This window comes from Hemiscyllium ocellatum, chromosome 4 (genome assembly GCF_020745735.1).
Source record: "Hemiscyllium ocellatum isolate sHemOce1 chromosome 4, sHemOce1.pat.X.cur, whole genome shotgun sequence".
Taxonomy (NCBI): Eukaryota; Metazoa; Chordata; class Chondrichthyes; order Orectolobiformes; family Hemiscylliidae; genus Hemiscyllium; species Hemiscyllium ocellatum.
Window position 1 is genome coordinate 30917536 of NC_083404.1, and position 16871 is coordinate 30934406.

At 39.9% G+C, this 16871-nt stretch overlaps 1 protein-coding gene across 1 annotated transcript in view; it reads left to right on the plus strand.

The window, feature by feature from the left end:
* The window catches only part of sugct (succinyl-CoA:glutarate-CoA transferase), a 429896-nt gene extending 413482 nt beyond the window's left edge, over nt 1–16414 (plus strand). The window contains exon 14 of the mRNA XM_060824198.1: nt 15756–16414. Within this exon, the coding sequence (XP_060680181.1) occupies nt 15756–15919 (164 nt within the window). The 3' untranslated portion in view covers nt 15920–16414. The remainder of the gene's footprint in view (nt 1–15755) is intronic.
* The last annotated feature ends 457 nt before the right edge of the window (nt 16415–16871 follow it).

The window sequence follows — 16871 nt, forward strand, 5'->3', positions numbered from 1 at the left end:
ACAGTCTGCCTTATGTTTACTATGTCAGCTTTACCTCATCACTTCTGATAAAATGGCAATGGAATAGGGCTTCTGAGCGTGGGCCTCGTCTGATTTGTTCACTTTTCTTTATATTTGATTTCTTTTTTGTCCCTTCGATTTGTAAAAAATTTCTTCTATGCTATTTTACTTACCTTTTGGTGAAGAACTCGGTGTCAGCAATGGAATCAGCAGCAGCAAGTGAACCCAGTGTGGACTCATGTTAATGGCATTGGAGGTGAGTTTCAGTTCCCAGCAACCTTTGTATCAGCAAGGTGATCCTCATGCCAACTCGTGGCTGCTGTGTCAGAGCTGAGTTTGGGTTCCCAGTGGCGTCTGCTTCCAGCGAAGATTCATGGAAGTGGTGCAAAGATGAGTTTGGGTTCAGTATGAGGCTGGGTGGCATCAGCAGTGGCTGAATCAGCAAGGTGGGTTCAAATCACAATCATGGTGGTGGCAGAGGCAAATTTGAGCCAGTGTGGTACCTGGCAGTATTGGTTGCGTCTGCATTGGTGAGATCCATGAGGGATTCATAATGGCAAAGGTGTCAATGGAGGCGAGATGGTGCCAAGGAATGGCAACTTTCATTCCAGCAGTGATATTGCAGCGAAGGGTCTCATACCTGGCTATTAGATCCATGGCTGAAAATATGTTGTTGGAAAAGCACAGCAGGTCAGGCAGCATCCAAGGAGCAGGAGAATCGACGTTTCGGGCATGAGCCCTTCTTCAGGAACGAGGAGAGTGTGCCAAGCAGGCTAAGATAAAAGGTAAGGAGGAGGGACTTGGGGGAGGGGTGTTTGAAATGCGATAGGTGGAAGGAGGTTAAGGTGAGGGTGATAGGCCGAAGTGGGGGTGGGGGCGGAGAGGTCAGGAAGAAGATTGCAGGTTAGGAAGGTGGTACTGAGTTCGAGGGTTGGGACTGAGACGAGGTGGGGGGAGGGGAAATAAGGAAACTGGAGAAATTCTGAGTTCATCCCTTGTGGTTGGAGGGTTCCTAGGTGGAAGATGAGGCGCTCTTCCTCCAGCCGTCATGTTGCTATGGTCTGGCGATGGAGAAGTCCAAGGACCTGCATATCCTTGGTGGATTGGGAGGGGGAGTTGAAGTGTTGAGCCACGGGTTGGTTGGTCCGGGTGTCCCAGAGGTGTTCTCTGAATAGGTCTGCAAGTAGGCGGCCTGTCTCCCCAATATAGAGGAGGCCACATCGGGTGCAGCGGATGCAGTAAATGATGTGTGTGGAGGTGCAGGTGAATTTGTGGCGGATATGGAAGGATCCCTTGGGGCCTTGGAGGGAAGTAAGGGGGGAGGTGTGGGCGCAAGCTTTGTATTTCTTGCGGTTGCAGGGGAAGGTGCTGGGAGTGGAGGTTGGGTTGGTGGGGGGTATGGACTCAGATTTCTCCAGTTTCCTCATTTCCCCTCTCCCCACCTTGTGTCAGTCCCAATTCTCAAACTCAGCACCGCCTTCCTAACCTGCAATCTTCTTCCTGACCTCTCAGCCCCACCCCCACTTCGGCCTGTCACCCTCACCTTAACCTCCTTCCATCTATCGCATTTCAAACGCCCCTCCCCCAAGTCCCTCCTCCCTACCTTTTATCTTAGCCTGCTTGGCACACTCTCCTCATTCCTGAAGAAGGGCTCATGCCGGAAATGTCGAATTGCCTGCTCCTTGGATGCTGCCTGATCTGCTGCACATTTCCAGCAACACATTTTCAGTTCTGATCTCCAGCATCTGCAGTCCTCACTTTCTCCATTAGGTCCATGGCCCCAGGTGGAGCACTTAATTAAAAAAACTATAAAGTTGGACACTCTTTTTATTTCTTCATTGTTCTGCCTTTGTATTCTATGTTTTGGTTTACTTTTTTATGTTTTAAGATGGTGCCGAAGAGTAGTGACACTATACAAAACTGTTCACTGTATTTTGTAAAAGGAAATTACGTGACAATAAATAAATCAAATTACATGCTTGAGATAGATTGGTGATTAAAGTCTTGGAACCACTCAGAATTCTTTTCCTACAGTGTTACCAAATTATAGAGCCAAATGTAAACCTGATTATAAAGACAAGTCTGGACTTTATGCCAGGTTATAGGGATAAACTGCAGTTGTAAAGAAAAGGTTTGCTTTTCAATGAAGAAAAAACTGGAAGTGGTGGTGAATAATCAAGAAGTGGCCAAATGGGCCATGGGATAACAAGGAGCTCAACAAGTCATAGAGTACAACATGGAAACAGACCCTTCGGTCTAACTTGTCCACACCAACCAGATATCCCAATCCAATCTAATCCCACCTGCCAGCACCCAGCCCATATCCCTTCAAACCCTTCCTATTCATATACCCATCCAGATACCTTTTAGATGTTGCGATTGTACTAGCCTCCACCACTTCCTCTGACAGCTCATTCCATACACGTACTGCCCTTTGAGTGAAAATTTGCCCCTTAGGTCTCTTTTATATCTTTCCCCTCTCACCCTAAACCTATGCCTTCTAGTCCTAGACTCCCCCACCCCAGGGAAACGACTTTGTTTATTTATCCTATCCATGCCCATCACGATTTTTATAAACCTCTATAATGTCACCCCTCAGCCTCCGATGCTCCAGGGAAAACAGCCCTAGTCTATTCAACCTCTCCCTCTAGCTGAAATCCTCCAACCCTGGCAACATCCTTGTAAATCTTTTCTGAACCCTTTCAAGTTTCACAACATCATGCCAATAGGAAGGAGACCAGAATTGCACATGATATTCCAAAAGTGGCCTAACCAATGTCCTGTACTGCTGCAACATGGCCTCCCAACTCCTGTACTCAATACTCTGACCAGTAAAGGAAAGCATACCAAATGCTTTCTTCACTATCCTATCTACCTTTGACTCCACTTTCAAGGAACTATGAACTTGTATTCCAAGTCTCTCTGTTCAGCTACACTCCCTAGGATCTTACCATTAAGTGTATAAGTCCTGCTGAAATTTGCTTTCCCAAAATACAGCACCTCGTATTTATCTAAATTAAACTCCAACTGCCATTCCTCAGCCCATTGGCCCATCTGATCAAGATCCTGTTGTGCTCTGAGGCAACCTTCTTTGCTGTCCACTACACCAATTTTGCTGTCCAATTTTGGTGTCATCTGCAAACTTACTAACTATATCTCTTATGGTCACATCCAAATCATTTATATAAATGATGAAAAGTAGTGGACCCAGCACCGATCCTTGTGGCACTCCACTGGTTACAGGCCTCCAGTCTGAAAAACAGCCCTCCACCACCACCCTCTTTCTTCCACCTTTGAGCCAGTTCTGTACCCAAATGGCTAGTTCTCCCTGTATTCCATGAGATCTAACCTTGCTAACCAGTCTCCCTTGGGGAACCTTGTAGAACTGAAGTTCATATAGATCACATCCACCACTCTGCCCTCATCATTCCTCTTTGTTACTTCTTCAAAAACCTCAACCAAGTTTGTGAGACACTATTTCCCACACGCAATCCTTGCCTTTCCAAATATTTGTAAATCCTGTCCCTCAGGATTTCCTCCACAACTTGCCCACCACCATCATCAAGCTCACTGGTCTATAGTTCCCTGGCTTGTCCTTACCCACTTTCTTAAATAGTGGCACCACGTTGGCCAACCTCCAGTCTTCCAGCACCTCATATAAATCTCATATCTCTTGCACGATTTCTAGAATGCACAAGGTGGGGGTGGATTGGTGACTGAAGCAAGTTGTGGCACTTATAAAATAACTCAATAACAGGCAGATGATTTAAATTAGTTGCATTTCAATAAGGTGCGACAGCTGCTTGAACTTCCTGAAATAGTCTCCATGCTTAATACAGTTTAAGTGGCGCCTTTGTAAATGGCTTTAATGTGTCACGACTACATCAGGTCTGTCCTCTGAGTGGTCCATGAACTTCAAATTTGAATAATTTTTGTTTTTGAGTGTTCTGAATTAAAAATAGCTAGCTTTAGTCCTAACTGAGATAAACACAAGCTGATTACACAATTATTTCTGGATGTTATTAATTGAAAGTGATGCTGTAATTAGCTAAAATACAAATGCAAAGAAAAATAGTTATGGATAAAAATCAGAATAAAGCTTAAAATAAAACCAGTTTGTTTTCATGACAAACATAATGATGTTTGAAGATTTCTCCTTCTGAAGTGAAGGGATTGCAAACTCAAAGTCAGTTGCTGCAATGGTTTCTGGACTTATATAGTTAGATCTTGCTTCAACAGCTGGATTGAACAGAAGAGGTTCTGCTCAGTCCAGCTGTTTTTCTTTTATGTCAGAACAGGCTGTGACCTTTGGTACCCTGATTCAGGACTGCAGTGCTTTAGTTGGTTTGCTTCTTTTTGTCTCCAAGGTCAGGATTGTCTTTCTTTCTAATGATGCCTGTCAGAGTCTCCTTGGACCTTTGCCTCAATATGTGGCTCACGATCTCTCTTAACACAATAAAAGCAAGATTATTGAAATGTTAAATTTAAAATGAGCTATTATTTCACAATGCAACATCAATGATGCTGGAATTTCCTATCATATCCTCCTGATCTCTTGTTCTTTCAAAGGCATTGAATTGCCACATCTATGGACAGACCCATTGTGTTGTCCAAGGATTATTTGAACTCTGAATGTGTATTTTTGTGATTTATGCTAAGATTTATTCTGTCTGCTTTGTAAGGCTGTCGTCAATCACCAAAAAGCAGTCATGGGACTTTTGGGAACTATCTTGTAAGTTTGTGTGTGCATTTTAACAAGTACGGTTGACTTTCTTTACAAAATATGTAATACACTGAGATACTCATACCAAACAGCAATGGCAAATAGTTACCACCATTTGTCTGATGTCGGTGGCAGTCCAGGGTAAAATGGAAATATTCGGAGTTGTACTTCCAAAATGCCATTATTATTTAAGGAAATGCAGCACTGTGAACTCTCCAACACAAATGGAGTGACTGACCAGTTAATCTGCTCTCGGTAACTTTGGCTGAGGAAAGAATCTTGACCAGCAAAGTGGGGAGGACTCTCTTCTTCAAATACCTTTTGTATCACCCGAGAGTACAAATTAGGCCTCAGTTTAACATTTCAACTGAAAGACAACCAAGGACTTTTGAAATTAGTTCTGGTATAAAGTTGAATGAAAAACTGTATTATGCAATCTTTGCTAAATATTAGATGCATTCATTTAAATATGAACATGAAGAATTTTAAATGTGCGGTATCTGTTTATTTTGCCTTTTCTTTCAGCTTTGGAGACTGTGAACCAGGAATTGTTCCTCTGTTAGATTTTCACTTCGAAAAGGGTTCAGAACAGTCATGTTTTGTTCTATGAAGAGGATCTGCACCCAGACAACGTGGTGTTATTTCCAGAAGGTTCCCCCACCTCCACAAGATGTAGTCACAAAATCTTGACGATGGGTGACACTTTCAGAACTTGATTTGGGCAATGATTTTCCACAGAGTTCTGAAGTCATTTCCTCCCACACAGTATCAAACTGTGACAATTTTCAAAATGTCAACTTTGCAAGATTAAAAAAGCTTGCGTTAGTTTTACTTCGGCACAATAAAAAAAGCAGAGTAAATAACATGCCCGGGGAATTTTAACCTGTTACATTGGGTGGGAGTGTAAGGTTCATACAGAAAAATTGTCAGGGAAATCTTCAATTTCCTCATGCTTTTGATTTTAACTGGAGTGAACTTGTGATTGTGGGGGAGTCCATTTCCACCACCCCATCTGCACCACTGGGATAAGTGATTCTGTTATTAACATTTCTTAAAAATCTATTTACTGCATCTTTAAGCATGGACTCAGGCTTTAACTGCCAGTACACACTTCCAAAGCTTCCTAGAACTGGTCCAGCTGAACAAGGGGAGAGATTAATAGGACTGATCAATTGGCAGCTATGCTGGTTTTTTTTGCCTCACCTGGGCCTCGAATGACTACAGTAAGACAAACTTACTTCTGAACTCAAATCCTCTTGCAATTGGAGCCAATATAGCAGTTGGCTTCCTAATTGTTTGCTGTATCGCTTGTCTATTCTCACTGACAGATGGACGTGGACACCCAGATCCCCTTGTATAATCACACTTCCCATTGTAAATCCGTTTCAATAATACACTTGCTTTCTGCTTTTCATACCAAAAGTGTACAACGTCACATTTAGCAATTGTATCCATTATATGTTTGCCCACTCATGAGATGAAAAGCTTTACCTCACAGGATGTGTTCTAAAACCTCGCTTTCATTGTTATAAAGTGATTTTCTAAGGTTTTGAAGATCAGACCATGGAATTTTGTGTTGTCTTTTATGAGGAGCAAGACAGCCATCACCAACAGTCAGAGGAGGACTAGCATGCATCTGCCACTGTAGAGACAGGACTCGAGCTCACAGGAGGCAATATCTGAAGCACAAGGTACACAGGCAAAATATTCATTTTCTGCTCATTATTGAGCACATCTTCTTCAGGAGACTCGATCTCATATTTCTGTCTAGACCAGTGATTGCATCTTGACATGACATCTTGCAAACACATACTGCCAGCCTTTCAAGCTGCTCAATGCAGCACTGACCATATCTCTTCTTTCACCACTCAGGATTCACAGCTAACACTGACCACACCCTCATCCATTTACCATATTTTCAGACTCTCACCCAGCTCTACTGTCTACACATTTACCCAGTTGTCAGCTATGACAAGAACATCACACACAGTGCTATGCATTGATTCCTCCCTCTTGTGGGTCAAGGTGACACACAATAGAAAGGAGCAGAACAGAATCAGCAGGGGTAAAGGATGCCTGAATACCACAAAGGAGGTGTTTGCCCATAATGTTGGGCTCATGGTACCTGGCATTGCGGGGAACATTATGGATGATGATGTGTTCCTGCCTTGAGATCTCTTACATCCACCATGGAAGCAGATGGGATTTCAGTTGAACACCTCATCAGAAAGACAGCATTCCTGACAGTGTAGCTCTCATTTAGAACTATAGTGAACAGTGCAGAATTTTGTGCTCAGGTCTTACAGTGGGACTTGAACCAAAATCTTCTGATTCCTGGGCAACCTATTTAGAGACATTATCACATGCATCTGGAAGAGGTGGGACTTGACCGGACCACCAGACTCAGAGACAGGGACACTATTACTGCACCACAAGAGTCATGTTTCTGCCTCTTGTCTTTTATCAACTCACTTCTTATCATCATCTCATAAATATTGCATCCTATGTATTTATGAGGGGCGGATGGATGAAGGACAGCAGTAAGTGATGTGATGCGCAATTCACACTCCATAATCAACTTTCTATTGCATTTCTAATTATCACTTTGCCAGAAGTACTAAATGGAGCCAGATGTTTCCTTTCCCATGAGAAATCCTCATCCCTCGTGGTAGCAACAACTGGTTTCATGAGCAGGACCCACTCTATTGGCTGTGGACCTTCCATGATTTCTTTGAGAGAAAAAAATTGTCTTAAAACCATATCGCCTTTAGGAAAAATGTGTGCTATTATGGGTTTTTTTACTTATGTTCACCATTTCTCTTTACCTGATGTCATGTATAAATCAATATAAATTCATTCCACTGTCACCTGCAACCCTTCTTTAATTGCCCAAATGGTGAATCTGGAACATATATATTATGAGTGTTTCAGGAAGTAAATGTCCTTGAAGATTGATGGGAATCTGCAATTGCCTCATGTCCATTACATTCGTCCTTAACTTACTCCTCACTCCACTTATCATTCCTGAAGAGCATTCTGGATATATCTAACATTTTTAAAACTATCTTTTAAGATTTTTATAGAAGTAATTTCATTGTAGAATTCCATGTATTATCAAATTTTATGCATTGAGGAATTCCATATATTGTCAGCTTTAATACACTTTAGAATTCCATGTAGCACATGATATTAACTCCTTGCTATGCTATAATTTCTCACTCACCATCTTGTATGAATGTTGCAATTGGTTATAAATTGTGGGCATTGGCTGTGAGGATAAAACCATGTTGTGACATCACTATCAAGTCCATTTCTTCAGCTCTAGGTTCCAAAACAGCTAAGCTTCTCACATGACACCTGCATACGCTTCCAGTAAGTATCACTGAGGAGTGATCAGAAGTGAGAGGCTTTGCTGCTTTTCCCTCCCTAATTTATTTGTGCTACTCTCTGAGACCAATTACATTTTTGTAAAAAATAATTCTCAGGATTTGTAACAATGGCAGAACCGGGATTTATTGTACACTCCTGGTCTGCCTGAGAGGGTAATGGTATTCTTCCTCATGAATTCCACAGTCCGTGTGGTGATTGTAAAGTCTTGGTGATAGGATCTTGATCTGGCAACATTAGCAAGTCAGATCGTGCCTGAATGGGAGGAGAAATTTTAGATATGGTCGCTGAAAGGATTGAACTTGGGATCACCTTGAGACAAATGAAGTAGCTCCACAGTGGGTAATATTTTCACCAACTGAGCTACCATGCATCCTTTTGTGATTTAAAAAAAATTACTACACTTCCTGTTTTCACTGCCAATTTTAGGTTAATTCTAAGGAAAGAAGTGGACCCATTGGAAAGAAGTTGAAGGCCCATGATTTTTGCCATTCATTTTTGGATCCAAGCAACTTTCCAATCCTCATAGGTATTAAAGGAGGAAGAAGAGAATTAGTGTCCATTGATCACATTTCCACATTCAAATTTTAACAGGTAAAAGTTAGTCTCGGCCTCAGAAAGCTCGGTGGCCGAGGCTAATCTGAAATACAACTTCAAACCTCATTGACAGTTTTGCTGAAACTACTTGGCCCCTGTCAGGCTTCCACAATCATCTGAAGCATTTAAAGAGGAAAACTGATGGCTACTGGGATGGTGTTTGCACTAGAGTTGGCCGGGGCAGGGGAGGGGGGAGAGAGGTCAGTTGCATAAACTAGATTCAGTGTGCAACATTCTTACTTTCCTCTCTGGTCTACAAAAGGTTTTCCTAAAACTTTTTTGAAATTTTAATCATGTTTTATAAATCAATTTGCAGCAACCGCGGAATAATCCTGAGCAGAACAGCTCTAATGTTGCCTCTATTCATTGGAGACATTTAAATATGTGTGAAACTGCTAGTATTAATACATAGGAGGGGCCTAACACTTGGTGAAGTTCCTGACTAAAAGGCCTAGTGAATTTAGTAGTATCCTGAACACGCAGTCAACTTGAGTCTCAGTTGATCATTTGCAATGTTTCTCAGCATTGGGCGCATTTTATGCATGAGCAAGAGTACACCATTTTGTTCTTTAAGCCTGCTCCACCATTTGGCATCATTTGGCTAGTCATATATTTCAATGCCGAAGTCCTCTTTTTCCTCTATACCTCTTAATGCCTTTAAAATCGTTACCACCTATCTATCTCTTTGTTGAATAGATTTGGAGATTTGACCTCCACGTCCTTCTACGGTAGAGAGTTCCACAGGTTCACTCCCTTTTTAGTGAAGAATTTCTTCTTTATCTCAGTCCTAAATGCTCTACCTTCTAGACTCAACTGGTTATTCATCCTCCCTGCATCTAGTTTGTCTGGCCCCATTAGAATTTTATATGTTTCAATTAGATCCCCTCTCACCCTTTAAACTCTAGAGAATCCAGGCCCAGTCTGCTGATACGACAGTGCTGCCATTCTTGATATCAGCCCTGTGAACTTACTCTGCACTCCCTAAATGACAAGTATATCCTGTCTTAGAAAGGAAAACCAAAACTGCTCACAGTAGGTCTCACCAAGGCCTTTGGTAAGTGCAGTAAGGCATCCCTTCTTTTGAACTCAAATCCTCTTGCAATGAAAGCCACCTGCCTTCCCAACTACTTGATGCACCTGCCTATCTACTTTTATTGAACTGTGACTAAGAATATTCAGATCTCTCTACATCCAATTTCTCAATATATTACTCTTTCTTTCTGTTTTTCACACCAAAGTGTATAACTTTGCATTTAGCCACATCATACTGCATCTGCCCTGTATTTGTCCACTCACTCAACTTGTCTAAATCACCTGGAAGCTTCATCGCATCCTCCTTAGAACTCACAATCCTGTTCAGTCAACTGTCATCGTCAAACTTGGGAATTTTGCATTTGTTTCCCTCATCCAGGTCATTTCTATTTCGTGAATAGCTGGGCCTAAATACTAATCCTAATGGTACCCCACTAATTACTGCCTCACACTTGATAAAAGACTAATTTCTCCTATTTTCTGTTCCCTGTCTGCCAATCAATTCTCAATTTGTGCCAATAGTTTGCACCTATCCCATGTTCTCCAACTTTGTCTTCTAACCTCTTATGATAGATCTTATTAAAAGCCTTCTGAAAATCTAAATGCACCACATCTAATGGTTCTCCCTTATCTACTGTACTAGTTACATCCTCAAAATACTCCTGTGGATTTGTTAATAATGATTTGCCTTGCATAAACTCATGCTGGCTTTTTCTAACCTTCTTAATAGTTGCCAAATCTTCAGTTCTTACATCTGTTATAATAGATCCTAGCATTTGCACAATACTGATGTTAGGCTAATTGGTCTATAATTCTCTGTGTTTGCACTCCCTCCCTTTATAATTAGTAGGGTTTCATTTGCCACCTTCCAATCTGTAGCTCCAATATCCATAAGAACAGGACTGATTGTTATGCTACACAAACAGCCACATTGACCTGATGGACTGACTGTCCTTCCTTTGTGCCATTCATACATGAAATACATGTCAATTTCAATTCAAAACATTTTGGTGTTGATAATCTGGACATCAGTCACTACATGATAGTTTTGAGGGTAATAATTAAAAATAATAATTTCAAAAAATTGCAATCCCAATCTATTTTTCAATTCAGTACTTGAGGATAAAGCTTGGATCTCAGCCTATTTTGGAATCATTTTTTTCCCAAAACATTTGTTTCTTGGGTTGTTGCATTTCTCTGTAGCTCCCCAGAGAAAGAGAAACCTTGCAAATGTAAAGCACCTTTCACAGAATGAAAATATCTACAAACGCTTTACAACCAACAAGAAAAGTGTTTTTTTAAAGCGTGGTCACTGTTGCAACATAGACAAAAAGATGTCACATTGGCAGTTTCCATCCTCTGGTACTTCTTCAGAATCCAAGGATCTTTGGAAAATTAGAACCAGTTTATCTCTGTAGCTACCTGTTTTAGAATTCTAGGATGCAAACCATCAAGACCAGGGGGATTTAGCCCCATTAGTTTGTCTAATACTCCTTTTGTAGTGATGATGGTGGTTTTTAAAATTGACTCAGAAATACAGCATCTCTTGGAATGAAATGCTCCATCAATACTGCATTGAAGTGTAAGCTTGAATTATGCATGAGAGTCTCTGCAGTGAGACTTAAACCCACAACCCTCTGATTCACCAGTGAGTGTGCTACCACTGAGTCACGGCTGAAGCCATGGTGAAGTGATACACTGAACCTCCATAGCTTTTGTACTGATGGTAGTCCTACAATAGTGCTTGTTAGTGATGTTGAGCAAATGACAACAAAGAAATGTCAATTTATGTCCAGCTCAGAGTAGTATGCGGCTTACAGGGGACAATGTTTTCATTGTTACAGCGATAGCAAACGTCTAAGAAGCAGTATGATTCTGTCAAATTTATGAAAATATCTTTGTGGTTTGATACTTTAGCTTTGCTTCAAGTGGCTGATCTCATCTGTCTCGGGGTCCGTTCAGCAGTAATCTGAAGACAGATGTGGTAACAACACATCCAAAATGCCTCTGTTTATGTGAATACAACACAGGGGGTTTGGCAGCTGGTGGCTAGAAATAGACAGCTGGAACTCTCTGTCCTAGTGGATTGTTTAATCAATTCCAGGGCATTTTACCCTTGTTTATAAATTCTTCTAGTACTTTGAAAAGTTTACAATTTTTAATAAAAGTTGATGTTTATTTTTTATCTTTCTGCTGGTAAGGTCAGCATGTTACCAATTCTGCAATTAAACACTCAAGAGTTGGCAGAACAGCTACTTTAAGAAAGTGAAGATGTTTAATTGAAGCCACTTTTCTTTAAAGGATGCCATTGTCAAAAGAAAAACTTTGGCAAATGTTTATCCATTTGTTCACAACATACCAAATTACATTGTCATATCACTTGTCTATAATGCCATTTGCAGTGAAGTACCACTCCGCCTCTCCTCAAACAACAAATAAGTTTGTCACACACTATTTCAGGAGGATAGTGTCCATTTAATTACAATATTACACACTACACAATAGTCTGCTTACTGAAAAAAAAACCATGCTTCAGTGTTGTAACTCAGTCATGCAGGAGAATTGACTGATAGTGAATTAACTGGAATTTTAATTAAACTAAGCTCTGCTTTTGCTTGTTTCCCATCACAATTCCTGTACTGTGTTTACTAATTGGTTTACGGACTATTTCAAGCTCCACAGCTTCCTATTTGTGTCTATGTAAACACCACAATCATCAGTCTCATTTTTAGTGAGCTTTGAAAATTCTGCTCTTTCTGCATGATTGGGTCCACAGTAAAGATTGAATAACTTGCATCTTAATAGAGATCCTTTCAATGTATCACAGACCTCAAATAGTTTCACTGGATTAGCATAGGTCTAGCTTGTTCACTAAATGTATTCACTTTAGAGTTGAATGAAGAAGTAATACAACTTCAACTTTTTTCTTCTGTCAATAATAAAACTTGTAAATACTCTTAGTGCTTTATAATCCAGAAATTGTATCTTTCTAATGTTCTGTTCCTGCAAAAATGCAGTCATTTAAATCCCTCAACTCTGCTCGAAAAATGGAAACCATCATTTTCAGTTGCTCCCAGTGTTAACACACCCCGACTCCCCGGAGTCAATATTGTCAGCTTTCCTCATTGTTCTGAAGCCATGTTTACTGGTATTACCTTTGGCACTTTAGCCGAACTACTCCCAGTACCTGGTCTGTTACTAAGGCATTCTATTTTAACATGCACAATAATGCCTCTACTTCACTTGGTTCACTTCTAACACTTCTTCCCTAATCATCTTCACAACCATGGACATTTAAGAGCTGTGATTGGCCAACACTCCCCACAAGCCCCACTGTGATTTTTTTTCCCTGCAATCTTTCTCCTTATCTCTGTCCCTTATCTCCTGTTCACAGCTGTGTGCAAGGCTGTTTTTCCAGGTGGCTGAAGGCTACCCTCATCCATCCTTTGTGTAATTTGAAATGCGGCTGGGAAGGCATCAGGCAACCCTTTCACCCAACTGAAGCTCTTATATAACCAACTAGTGGGTAGCGCAGCAACTTCGACTGTGTAGACTGCTATCAATAAAAAGGTTTACTCCCTTTGTGGACAAGGTCAGAAGTTACTCAACACCAGGTTATAGTCCAACATGTTTATTTGAAATCACAAGCTGTCATAGCACTGCCCCTTTATCAAGTGAAGAAAACATACAGGCATAGAACTTACAGGTTGATTGATCAATGGGCAGAGGGATTAAAAGATCATACAAATAATGTGAGTGGAGTGTCGAATGATAAGTCTCTGCTGGTGATGAAAAGTGTCAAACGGTGTGAATAAAATGTCAACAGTTGAGTAGTAAGTGAAGGGGATGACCTATACTCCAATTGAATGAGGCAGAGAGATAATTACAAAAAATTAAAAATAAGATGGTATTGTAGACAAACCAAACAGCTGGAATGGTACATTAGGTGGAAGAGTCGCATGCTGAGGATCTACCCAAAATAACAAGTAATCCAAAACCGTACAAACTAATTAAGGTAGGAAGATGATAACAAGCTATCAGGGTGATGGTGTTAAAACATGACAGCAAGGAAGATTTTGCTAATACAGAACACTTTTGATCACCTGCAAGAGACTTACCTTTTGATATTCCACTCACACCATTTGTAATAGCTTTTGATGTCTCTGCCTATAAATTCTGTACCTGCACGCTTTCTTCACTTCACCTGATGAAGGGGCAGTATTCTGAAAGCTTATGATTTCAAATTAACCTGTTAGACTATAACACGGTGTCATGTGACTTCTGACCTTATCCACCCCAGTCCAACACCGGCACCTTCACATCATTCCTTTATGGACACTCAGGTCCAAATGGAATTCCTCAACTTCTCCATCAATCTTTTCTACCCTGCATTTCCCCTTCTACCACTGGCCTGTCTGTCCAACCTCATGGTTTGGCTCTACCATAAGTCACTACTCCCAACATACTTCACCATCCAACTCCAGCAAAGATTACAGTTGGGAACAGAATGTAATCTTAGTCGTGATCACCATTCGTGGTGGCTCCATTGGAACTAGGAACTGGCTCCCTACATAGGAGCAGAAATGTTCTGCTGAGCCAACCATTGAGCCCTGCCAAGCGTTAAATGACTATGGATTGACCCTCTTGAGTGGCACATTGTCCCTGCCATTTGTGATGAAGAACTGGGAGGCACCAGTGCAACATAAACTCCTGTCCTCAGTATCAGAAACAACAACAATCAGTACAAAAGAAGACACAAATAATACTCATGATCACTCATGAAAAACTGCATGTGAAGCAGACATTCTTTTGATACCTGGAGACTGCCAATAAAAAAAAATGAGGCCTAATGCTTGGTATCTCTTGCTTGCTGCTTTGGGTAGGAGCCAAGGCCATACTGCTGGTATCATGCCAATTCAGCACCCATTCCAAAAATCCCTCCGTTATTTTGTCTGAAAAACTTCATGAAATTTGAGTGGAACTGCTCTCAAAGAGATACAGTTTTTTTGTTAGTGCCTTCAGTCTATTCATGCTCACACACCTTTCCATTACAGCTATTCCTGTTAATTTTATATAGAGTCTAGTTACTTATCAAAGTTTTTTTCCTTCAACTGAATCAGGAGAATAATGCATAAGAACAAGTGTAGGCAATTATGCTGCTTTGTCATGCACTTAGATCTTGGTTGAACTGTATTTCAATTCTAACTTTATTTTGTATCCCTTGATACACTTACCTAACAAATATCTGTTGATTTCAGTGGTGAAATTTTAAACTAACTTAGCATCTACAGCCTTTTGAAGGAAAGAGATATTTCCAAATTCACCATTAAATTGTCTAAGTCTAATAATAAGATTATATTGTTTTATCCTAGGTTCTCTTGCTAGAGGAAATAGATTCACTGTGTTTAGGCAATTGAATTATTGTTTTAAATACTTAAATACTCACCTTTCAACCATCTGAATTAAAGGAACTATAAACCAAAATTATGCAACCTATCCTCAAAATCTGGCCTCCTGGAATCAAGGATTAGTGCAATTTAGTGCAAGTGACAATTCTTTGTTCTTTTGAAATGATTTGCAGAAGGACATGTGTTCAGCACACAATCCTGTTCGAATCCTTGACTGGATATTCCCAGCAAAGAGCAGTATCCTTAAAAATTGAACAGTATGAAAGTACAGTCATACAATAATTTTCTGTCTGTTAACTTTCGATCTGTGCTCCTGCGAGAACTGTTTCTGGGATCAATCTTGTATTATTATTTTCGCATTATTGTTATGTACTAATAAGCACACCCTTCTGCTTATGGCCAATGTTAACTGAAGAATCAAGTGGGAAAGCAGATTAACAACAGCTTTGAAGAACAAAGAGTGCTTTAAATATATAGTATCCTCTGATTAAATATGTTTACTTTTAAATGGATGTTGATGTTTCCTGTTCTCCTTCAAAATTTGTCATGAAACCATAGTAAGTTGTGTTTCTTGAATGTAATATTGAACTCTCTTGATTATTTCACAGGTCCTGCTGTCAGGTTCAGTGACTTCAAGGTATCAAATCCAAAGCCACCACCACTGATTGGACAGCACACTGTTGCGATACTGAAGAACTTGCTGGGTTATAGTGAGAGCTATATCAATGAATTGCTTGCAGCAGGAATAGTTGACCAGCATGCACATCATTAAAGGCTAATCTCTCTTAGACAATTTATTGACCTTTCTGAGATGAACCAACTTCACAGTTCAGAGAGGATCATTTACAATTCTACAAGCACAAAACAACAAAGTAAATTTCACTCCAAGTTGTTGCAAAGCTAATCAGCAGTGTTAGATTTATATAGCAAAATGCAGAATTCTTAATGAAAATAATGATGGATCTGATCCATTGCGAAATATTTCATTCACAAATCTTATCTCAATTGAATTCAAAATGGTTTATGTGAAGTCTTAAACAAAGTAGTCTTTTAAGTATTGAGTACTGTTTAACCTTGTGGAAATTCATCCACTTTTAATGAATGGAAGGTTAACTTTGACAGCCAGTACATTGTCTGATTTGAAGCTGAAAATAAATACAATGCCTCTATGGAACTACTAGAAACTGCTTTTATATTTCAAATTTTAAATATATAAGACCATATATTTCAGCAAGATCAACTTCGTAAAAAAATTTTGAGTGACAGATTTGTGCATTGTTATAATAAAAACAAAAATGATTGGTGAACAATGTTTCAGAATTTGGTTTTTTTACCATTGCACATATTATAATTTACTTATAAAATTGTCATTGTATCTCGCATTTCTTACTCGCATCAATTATCACCACTACACTCTGTAAATTGTTTACATATTAGTCTGTAAAACCTAACAGATATTGTCAGAATAAACATTTCTATCAATTTCATTTGTTTTTCTTAATATAAATATTTTGGAGGCTGATGAAGAACCTTGAAGGAAAGCATCTTGACTTTCAAGATGGATATGGAGTTCAAGTTAGTACCATAGTCATCTCTGACGCTGGCTATTCAAGAAATTTTAAATAGATAGGCACTGGTTTGAGGAAATATCTTGTCCTTCAAAACAAAAATAGACTTGGCTTGGAAATAATCCAAATATCAAACACCAGATTACAACATCAACC